The sequence below is a fragment of the Fomitiporia mediterranea genome, assembly GCF_000271605.1.
Source record: "Fomitiporia mediterranea MF3/22 unplaced genomic scaffold FOMMEscaffold_4, whole genome shotgun sequence".
NCBI classification, from domain to species: domain Eukaryota; kingdom Fungi; phylum Basidiomycota; class Agaricomycetes; order Hymenochaetales; family Hymenochaetaceae; genus Fomitiporia; species Fomitiporia mediterranea.
Genome location: NW_006760389.1, coordinates 514,969 through 524,886, shown reverse-complemented (window position 1 = coordinate 524,886; position 9,918 = coordinate 514,969). Strand labels below are relative to the sequence as shown.

The window sequence follows — 9,918 nt, the reverse complement described above, 5'->3', positions numbered from 1 at the left end:
GGTGGGGAGTGGTGGGTCACTGCTTCCGTTCGAAATGGTGTCATGCACGGCACTAGGGAATGTAAATGCACACGGTATGAACCCATTGAGGATGATATCAAACATGGAATGGGTGGAGAAGGAGAGCGGGTGGGGGGTCGAAGAGAGGATTGCGCCTTGAGAGTGGTGGTACATGGACGTTGTCGCAAGTGTGCTTGCGTGTGCTCATCGATTGTTGCTTGTGTTGCTGAGCAGGAAGAAGTATGCGAATGCATGGAATTATTGAAGAAGTCGTTCGGCATTGATTAACAATGCGGATGCACGAATGCAACTGTAAAAAAGAAGGCGAGAATAATAAAAGGAGGAAAACAAAGGAGAGGCAACGCAAGAGGCAGAGCGAGGAGTGGGAGGCATGAGAGGGAGACAAGAAGTTGGGATGAGAGGGATAAGCAAGTAGTGTGCGAATTATTATGAAGTAGACTGGCTACTTACGCTTTACGCTGAAGGATGGCGTAGCCAGCTCGGCCGTGTTGTCACAGGATATAAGGCTCAGTGCGGGCATCGCAGTGGCAGATTAGAGAGACAAATGCAGCAAGGTTTATTGTCTAGGTGGTTGCAGACAGTGTGCCTACTGGAGGATGCTTGTAGGCAGAGGACTGGACTGGAGAGAACAAAAGAAACGACATAGCATTGGGGGAAGAGGATTGGGGAGATGGCGGAGGTAGGAGGAAAGGAGTGACGAGAGTAAGTGCGTCATTATATGCTCTCGATCTTCGGTACTAGATTATGTAATCACTTCGATATATTGTTTAAAGTAAAATCAAGTTATATTATAAGTTTAACATGGTGATTGTTAACAGTATTAATATATATAATTGCATATTATCTTACTAAAAGTATTGTAATTAACTTACAAGCACAATGTATTGCTTTTATAACTATTATAATCAACCAACTATTGTTACAAATAACTTATAATATAATTTTAACAAGTTATAATAAGAGCTGAGTACTTGTACCTCACATGTAATATTATAATAATACTAGTAGTAAGCTTACTTGCTTTAAAACATGCTTGTAGTTTAGTAGAAACCTTGTATATTTCTTACATTTATATATAATTATTAGTATTGTATTACAAGTAAAATATAATTATTAATTTAAATTGTTATGCTTATGAAATCATTTTATTAGATTACTTTTGCTATTATTAAATACATTTGTTACGACTTTTTCGTGATGAAAACAACCTGATGATAGAAGGTGCTGATCTCAGGCTCGAGATGACTTTCACTTGAGTTTGTATCTAGCACCCGCATTGCTTGTAACGGGAAGTAAGCAAAATGACCATGCTGATATACTGCAAAGAACCAGATCGAGTGCTTGAAGTAGAGGAAGAAGGAGAAACTGTATAATTGTTACTCTATTTGTACTTTGTATAGCATTTGTTACCAATTGGTAGACAAAATAACAATGGTGAGAAATACTTGACAAAAGCAAGGTTTCTTTCACCTCTGCCCTCAACATTCCTAGCACTGTTTATACATCGTTCCAAAGTTGGGAGCTCTGGTTTGTGGATAAAAATGTTGAAGTGGCACCCATCTGCAAGTCAAGAACATGAAGGGTATTAGACGACAGAGTGACCCTCGTCGTCGGATAAGCCATGCTTTTTGTCGATAATAGCTGGAACTTCTTCAAACTTGGAGCTGGTTTGAGAGGGCCGAGATGTTGTACAGGGAAAAATTCCTGCAGATCGAGATCCATTGAGCATGCTAAAGGTACAGGCAGGTTCCCAATTCCAAAAAGAAATGGTCTGCCAAACCGTAAGCACTCAAGTTTTGAAGTTATACGGGATTGATATACGTAGTCTTGTAACAGAAACCACGAATTTTGACACTACTATAACTCAGTATGATCGTAGTTTTTAGCATGACTTAACACGACCTGGGGTAGCGGGTGCAAAAGGTAAAAGTTGGACTGAGGTAAATCTGCATGGTTGTGTAACTACAAGAGAAATGGAAACAATGCGATAAGAATAAGTACTGATTCGAAGAGTGTGAATTCTGCATGATCGTGTTGTCATCCTGAAGAGCAAACGCAGAAGGCTTACAGGCACTTTGAAGGGCTCTAGTGAGCAAGCACAGTGGTAGTAAAAACCAGTAACTTAACTAGAAGAAGACAGGTCATACATATCCTCTAATCCTATCCAGTCTTGGGCGGGGTGCGATAAATTCCAGTCCTTTCCTATCTTCGATGCGGGCCCACAATTTTCTGCGGTCAGCCGAAGAAGGGGAAGAGGCCCCATCGAAGTCAAGATAATCGCAAACCTTCAAACCATCCCAACGTGAATCTAACATTGCGCATAAAGCATCAATGCATTCGCGAAAGTCCCCTACAACAGAGTAACTCCGGAACCCAAAGTATATCAGATCGGGGCACGTGATTCGATTACTTCTATCCTGAGCGTGGTGACCCGCTCCGCTTGGCACGGCAAGAAGCCTGAAGAGTGCCGCTGAAATGGTGCACCGCGCCATTTCGAGCACCTGGAGCAAGGGAAGGAGAGGGAGGACAGTCGTAATTGTAGCCTCCTCTGCACCGTTGCCAGTGACGTCCAGCATGGTTAACGGTGGTAAGGAACGTTGAATGAAGCTCGATAAACGGTCACCTCCATTTCGGGAAGAGAAATCTTCGTATCTGAGCTCTGTTAAGACGGGGAGGACTAGAATATCAATTATTGTATGTGATGCGCGACCCCACAAACCGAGGCACTCGAGATCATGGGAGATTACGGAACGTTCCTCGCCAGGCGGTCGAAGTATACTGGTCGCTTGAAGTTTCTTCAAATTCGGAGCCGCCTTGAGAAGCTTACAGCATTGTTGTGGATCCAAAGTGACAGCGAGTGAGTGTAGCGAAGTAAGCATTGGCCCGTCTTCGAATTCGACAGCAACCGGGTGTCCAAGGCTCAAGTCCTCGATCTTTGAAGCCCGTGTGAGATTGAAACTTCCACCAACGGATCGATTACGGACGTAGAAGCATAACCGGAATGCGGTCAGCACTGGCGTATTTGTAAGTCTGATTCTGTGGAAGCCAGGGGATGTCAAAAAAACCCAGTAAAAGTCGACTTTCTCCCAATGCCATTGGTGAGAAAGCAACATTAACACAACGCGTTCAGCTTTTTGATGATCCTCCGTAGATCGGACAGATGTGAGGTCACATACGACATTGAGGTCGAGTGGTGCGCCGTTAGACCTGCGAAGCCATGTGTCGAAAAACTCGATCAACCATCCCGGGGCCACACTAGTGATGGACGTCTCCAGGCGGGTCCAGAGATCTCTGAACGACAAAGAGAGATCGCGCCATTGTCGACAAACGCTCGAAATTGTCACCGGTACCGTAACGCTTTCCCATCTTCCACGCGCATTGCGGACACATTTGAGGAAGATGTCGCAGAGTATCTCTGACGGGAGGGAATTTATGCCAATCGCGTCGGAGTCCATTTAGAAGATATCCCCACACGAACACCAACAGCGGGAGGGTAAGCGACTTTCTGTCTCGCGAATACGATAAATGCGAAGTGATAGAAGAAACATCAGTCGACATCCCAGGTATGTAGAATATAAGTGGCGAGGCGAGAGCTGGGGAGGCGTATGAACTGGGCCATTCCGAGACAAGAGGAAGTCCATAATTTATATCTGTACCTCATTATGTAAGCGTAGACCAGGCATAAGTAGTACTAGTAGAGAACTGCGTCGATTTGTACTCGTTCAACGTTGTACCCGGCGCCAGGCCTTCTGGAGAGCATACCGGTGAATGCGCGAATAATATTATTGCATTATTGCCAAATTTAGCAAAGATGAGCACTATTGAAGTCTGGAAAACATATAGATGATCAAGATGGTGGTAAAGGTACAAGAGTGGGCGGTTTGGACTTTGGTGATAATCAGAGATGTCGCACGTGATCGGGTCGTCATTCCGAAGGCATATTGCAAAGCATGAGAGGTTAGGTTGCTGAGCAACACACAGTCTCTTGACTCTCCCATCCACCTTCACTATATGCTAAGTCGTCTCAACAATCTCCGCCTTTCTCTCCTCGCGTCTCTGCCGACCGTATCTCTCCGTTCATACTCACAAACGCCCAACCAGCTTGCACGTGCAATGGCATCTACACACGGCGGTCCCGTGGAGACGGCCACGTTCGCCTCAGGTTGTTTCTGGGGCACCGAACATATCTTTCTTAAGAAATATCCTCCGCAAGAAGGGAAGGGAATATTAAAGACTAGGGTGGGCTACACAGGTGGTAGGGACGACGCGGAGAATCCTAGTTATCAGGACGTATGCACCGGTCGGACAGGACATGCTGAGGCAGTTAGAATTGATTTTGATCCTGAGAAAGTTTCATATGGAGAGCTCGTCGGTATGCGACTTGATTGTGTTACGATTAGTTAATGATGGAGAGGCATTGTTGCTGATGATGAACTGTTTTAAAGAATATTTCTATTGTACACACGATCCGACCACTGTAAACAGACAAGGAGCTGATACCGGCACACGTACGTCTCATAACCCCTTGTTTACACAGCTCCCCTGAAGTTTCCTTAACTTGCCTCCCTCCTAGAGTATCGTTCGGCCATCTTCTACCATTCACCTGAGCAGAAGAGGATTGCAGAACAAGTGACACAGGATGTCCAGAAAGCGCACTTTGACAGGCGTAATGCGAAGATCGTTACTTCCATCGAACCAGCGGGAATGTGGTACGACGCAGAGGAGTATCACCAGGAGTACTTGTTTAAGAATCCGAGTGGTTACCAGTGTCCGACCCATAGAGAGCATTGGTGAAGCACTGGATTAACTCGAATCTGTTGCTGTCGCACTTGTGAGGACCAGTAGACATGCAAATTTATGGGTTTATTTTTGGAATTGTTGTAAAATGAGAAAAACATTTTATTGAGAAGTCGTGGTCAAGCCTTGAACAGTACGTTTGGTTGCTGGTATTATTTAGGGGTCTATCTAAAGCACTATAATGATATCAATACCATTTTTTTAAAACCTTGAGCAAACTTACTCCATAATATTAAAGCCTACCACCACGTTTTCAGACCAGTTTAGCAAATAGCTTCGGTGCGACGCAGTTCTGTAGGATGCAAAAATAACAAATGCCAGATAAAATACTCAGTAAATGCCAACTATACATAATACGCACATCTACACAATGCATCATGCTGTCCAAAACCACAACAATGCAATCAGTTTAATGAAGACAAGATATAGGGGAAAAATAGAGACGCACTGGAACATCTCCTCGACACAATCCTCGCCCTTGAAACCCTGTCCAGCCTCTACCTTCTCTCGACAGTGCTCGAAGTGCTGCGAGAATTTTACGCATGCTCCAGACTCCTTACACTCTTCACGCAGCGTGACCATAGGCTATTTGAGTCCGAAAATCAATGCAACCGCGGCAAAGAGGAACAAGAAGTATTTATTGACAACGGTCAACAGAAAGCCCAGAAAGCCCAATCGAAAGAATCCATGAGCATGGTCATTTTTATGAAAAAGGCACATACGTCTTCAGGCTCCTCCTCTTCATCCTCCTCAGATGCCTCTTCCTTCCCACTAGTCTCCTCAGCCTCAGCGTTCTCAGCCTCAGCCTCAGGCTTCTCCGCTTCTTCCTTTTGCTCAGGCTCGTCGCACCTTGCCGTCGGGACGAGACTCGACCAGAACGTCGAAAACGTCATTGCCAATTTTTCGCTGCTTTTTCTTGAGATAAAATGATGAATAAAGAAGAGACGAGAAGCGCGTCAGCGCTGTACGAGACGAGACGATGAGGAGCGGTGAGCTGGAATTTCGCACTCAAACAAATGACCTTCGGCGTGAGCCGGAAGGTAGAAGAGCGGCACGTGATCTTAAATGATATAATTGGAAGACGCCAATTGGTGCTTTCCTTTTGGTCGAGGATTTCGATTTCCTTCTTCTGCCAGTTGGCGTCTTTGCTCCCGAAAGACAGCAACCACATCTTTGTACTCGCTCTGTTCGTCAATTAAAATTCTAACCAATCTATAGAGCTAGGCACTTCAGCAACGAGAATTAGAGACATTCAGCTGCTACATCTCTCGAGACGATTCATTAGTTGAAATCCTCCATGAAAAGGTCTTAATAACCGTGTTATACGGCGCCAACGCCTCTGGTGTCTAGAAATAGAAGGGCTTAGCATGTGCTTATATAACCAGGAAAAGGTATATATTTCGCCCTCACTCTGCGTCCCCCACGTATTCCTTGTACCAGGAGCAGTACCAGGAGCCTGCCTTCCGAGAGTCGATAGCTTGCAGTTGACAACCAGTACTGGATATCGCTAATAGGTCTGTTGTTCATGCTTACATATTTCGCATTAACTTCAATACGCAAGATGGTGCTGTTTGTCCTTCCTCTGTGGCCCATTACAAGAAGATATTCCCTAGATGACATCAATTCTCTCCTGTTGGAGCCACTCGGCAACATTTTCCTCGAATGTGTACTCAATGCGCGTCAACGACGGGAATGTGTTCGGGTCCTGGTCACAATCTCGAGCGTTTGTCGGCGATGGCGCGATGTATCTTTGTCGCATGGAGTTCTCGATGCATCGCTTCACAGATCGAACGGGGCACCACTCAAATTCTTGTTCGTATGTGACCTCGAGCGTAACCATTCTCCGGAGGTTAATCAACTCGCCGAACGCGTTTAATTGTTGCTTGATCATCAGTGGCATTGGGAAGAGGTCGAATTTTGTTGGCGATTCCAGGCATCCGCCACCTTTCCGGGTATAAGGCTTTCAAATATGCCAATGCCGATCTCACTCTGCTTATACATTGGACTCAACTATGGCACCGTTAGTGGAAGTATCGATCTCACACAGTCCATGAAGCTTGAGTTCCTGAGCTTCGAGGGCCAGTTTCCCTATTTTGAAGACTGGACAATGCCTTTGTCGACACGTTCCGTTGCTTTTGATTTCGATTTGACAGTACAACAGTGTTGTGAGCTTCTCAAAGCAAACCCAAATTTGAAGAAACTTAGAGCTGTCGATATACTTCTTAAGTACAACAACAAGGACCGTTCTATCATTTCCCATAACCTCGAGCAACTTCGTTTGTGCGGCTCTATCTCGCATCTACTGATCGATAAACTAGCCCTCCCTGTATTGACAGGGCTTGTTTATCACGATCCCTTTCGGCAACATGGAAATGGAGTTCTTACATAACAAATAGGAATATACATAACATCCTTTCTTTGCATCCTGCAATTCGGGGTGTATGAAAGTGCAAAGGTAAATTACTCATTTGTAAGTGTTTTAGAATTGTTCTAGATGAACACCTTTAGAAGGCAGACATGTATAAGACCTTTGTGCTGTGTGCCCTAGTATCATTGGAACAAAAATTTGCCCATATTTTCATCATTTATAAAATATTACACTTCTATAGCACGAATAAAACTAAAACATTGTCCCTATGTGTGTTGGAAACACTTAAAGAATTTGACACATCTCTTCCTTCCCAACAAGTCATGCAAATCACTTACAAATCAGCAACCTTTTTCAGGTAACTCAAACAACAAAGACTTTTTTTTTGCTGCCCTTGTACTTCTTGTCCCCAGAACCAGCCCTCACGCCTGACCGGACCCAACATCTTTTACTTCAGTGCTAGATATCTTTAAGAAGTCAGTCAACTATTCATCCGTTGCCTGGTGTTGGTCTCATACACAAGGCAGAGTGCTGTCTATCCTTCTACTGCAATCCCTTATGAGAAGATAAGTCCCAGATGTGCTCGTACACTATGGGCATCAACTCCATCCCGGTGGAGATACTTGGTGACATTTTTCTCGACTGTGTGCACAATGCGCATCACACGGAATGCATTAGGGCCCCGATAAGGCTTTCCAGCGTTTGTCGTCGATGGCGCGACGTATCTTTATCACTCAGAAATCTTTGGACTTACCTGTATTATCACGTTGGCGTACCGCAGGAATGTTTAATCGATGTGTTCATTACATGGCTTCACAGGTCTAATGGCGCACCGCTCGAGTTTTGGTTTATGTGTTGCCTCACGAGTAAACAGCCTCAAGAGTATCATTGAATTGCTGAACGCATCGTCTCCATGCTGTTTGCTCACCAATGGCATTGGGAAGAGGTCCACTTAATTTTGAAATTCAGAACATCTCCTAGCTTTCCGAGCATAAGGCTTACAAATATGCCAATGTTGACAACGCTTTCTTTAAGCCTCACACTCGACAATGGAGCCGTTGGTGGAATTCTTAGTCTCGCGCAGTCTCCAAAGATTGAGCATCTGAGCCTAGGAGGCATACGTCTTCTCCGATTTAAAAGGGAGCCAGCACTTTTGTCGGCACGTTCAGCTCTATTCGATATAACTTCAATTCGCACTGTACAACAGTGCCGTAAATTTCTCGAGGCCACTCCGAACTTGAAGAGCCTTCAGCATAACGAGATACGTGGACCGACTCACGATGAGGACAGCCCCGTCATCTTGCATAACCTCAATCGCCTCAGTTTGTCGGGTCCAGCTCCACATCTGTTAATTGATAAGCTGGCTCTTCCTGCTTTGACAGAGCTTGACTACCGAGATCTCGAAACCTGGAATGGCGGAGAAATTTTATCGACCTTTATCCAACGTTCTTTGCCACCGTTAACCAGTCTGGTGATTGGTGGCAACTGTGCAGATGAAGATACTATTATCTCTATCCTCCCTCTTCTTCCTCTGCTTAAAATGCTTAATTTGTTTGCTTGCACTATCTCAGCACAACTCTTCGACATTCTTTCAATACCAGGAGATCCAAACGCAGTTCTTCTCGCTCAGGATACAAGCGATCGAATTACGTGTCCTGATATGAGACACTTCAGCCTATACAACTACATTGTTGTAGGGGAAGCGCGCGAATGTGCCAATGCTTTATGCACCATGCTGGAGTCTCGCTGGAATGTTTTGAGGCTGTGGGACGATTTGGTTGATATCCAAGGGACTCGTTACCCATTTTTTGCTTCTGATCGCAGAAGATTGCGGCGTCACATCCGAGAAGGGAGACTCTTTCGCGCTAGATGCTCCAGCTATAGCATTCCAGATTAGACTATCTAGAATTTGATCTTTCTTTTCCTGAACACTTTTGGCTAATTGTATGTGGCATTTGACCAAATTGTGCTTATTCACCAGACCAGAATAGTCTCAAGTATCCCTGAAGCTGTGTTGTGTTTATGCTTTGGAGTGGTGACATGATTATATAAAACTCATTTCTGAATCAGCAGCTACTCTTATTGAATTGTTTTCATCCCTTTATACCCTTTATACAATCACACATGTATGTTTCTCCTAACCTGACCATTGCCCTTCCAATCATCACTATGGATTTTTCTGATGTGATAAGCCTTACTATATACTGTATGTTCAACTGTTGTAATCTTGATTGTTCTATTTATCCAAACTCTTGGTACAACTCTGGCACCTGGCTGTATCAGTTAGTGATTGATACTGTTGCTGGTTCTGGTGGCTCCACTTTGATGTGGCTGAGAATGCATCTGCAGAACAGAGAAAGCATATATTTCCACCATTACAATTTCTCTCCTATATAGTTTGTGCATCCTGTTCCCAATTCTGCCTTTCTCAAGCTAACAGTGTCTCTTAATCTGACCTGTATGTCCTTCATAACTCATACAAGGCATTTTTAGTGAATTAGTTGGTAGCAAATTCATATAAAATTAAAAAGGTATAGTGTTAAGACGAGACTACACAAGAGTATGTCTCAGATGATATAAACTACATTACAAGCAATGACAAACAATGATGGAATACCTTCCATCATACATTCTACATCTGAGACATTACCTACATAGTATATATAGACTAACTAATCAACAGACAATGAAGCAAGCTGTGAGAGAGTGAGCTGAGTCCACTTATCCCCCCC

General features: G+C 44.3%; 4 protein-coding genes across 4 annotated transcripts; 2 read left to right on the top strand and 2 right to left on the bottom strand.

Moving 5' to 3' along the window:
* Positions 1-1,518: 1,518 nt before the first annotated feature.
* Positions 1,519-3,476, bottom strand: FOMMEDRAFT_153820 (uncharacterized protein; the record flags this gene model as incomplete). The annotated part of the gene is made up of 2 exons (XM_007264464.1): positions 1,519-1,792; positions 2,245-3,476. The coding sequence occupies 2 exons, from the start codon at positions 3,474-3,476 to the stop codon at positions 1,519-1,521; spliced, it is 1,506 nt and encodes a 501-aa protein (XP_007264526.1).
* A 563-nt stretch (positions 3,477-4,039) lies between these two features.
* On the top strand, positions 4,040-4,911 carry FOMMEDRAFT_119950 (peptide methionine sulfoxide reductase). Its single transcript, XM_007264463.1, has 3 exons — positions 4,040-4,393; positions 4,467-4,529; positions 4,595-4,911. The coding sequence occupies exons 1-3, from the start codon at positions 4,135-4,137 to the stop codon at positions 4,813-4,815; spliced, it is 543 nt and encodes a 180-aa protein (XP_007264525.1). The 5' UTR covers positions 4,040-4,134; the 3' UTR covers positions 4,816-4,911.
* Positions 4,889-5,807, bottom strand: FOMMEDRAFT_18510 (Non-heme protein of cytochrome bc1 complex). Its single transcript, XM_007264462.1, has 5 exons — positions 5,541-5,807; positions 5,267-5,403; positions 5,180-5,198; positions 5,042-5,110; positions 4,889-4,994 (listed from the first exon to the last, which is right to left on the bottom strand). Exons 1-4 carry the CDS (start codon positions 5,709-5,711, stop codon positions 5,072-5,074), a joined length of 366 nt encoding a protein of 121 aa, XP_007264524.1. The 5' UTR covers positions 5,712-5,807; the 3' UTR covers positions 4,889-4,994; positions 5,042-5,071.
* Positions 5,808-6,787: 980 nt separating this feature from the next.
* Positions 6,788-9,083, top strand: FOMMEDRAFT_153817 (uncharacterized protein; the record flags this gene model as incomplete). Its single annotated transcript, XM_007264461.1, has 2 exons — positions 6,788-7,098; positions 8,222-9,083. The coding sequence occupies 2 exons, from the start codon at positions 6,788-6,790 to the stop codon at positions 9,081-9,083; spliced, it is 1,173 nt and encodes a 390-aa protein (XP_007264523.1).
* Positions 9,084-9,918: the final 835 nt, after the last annotated feature.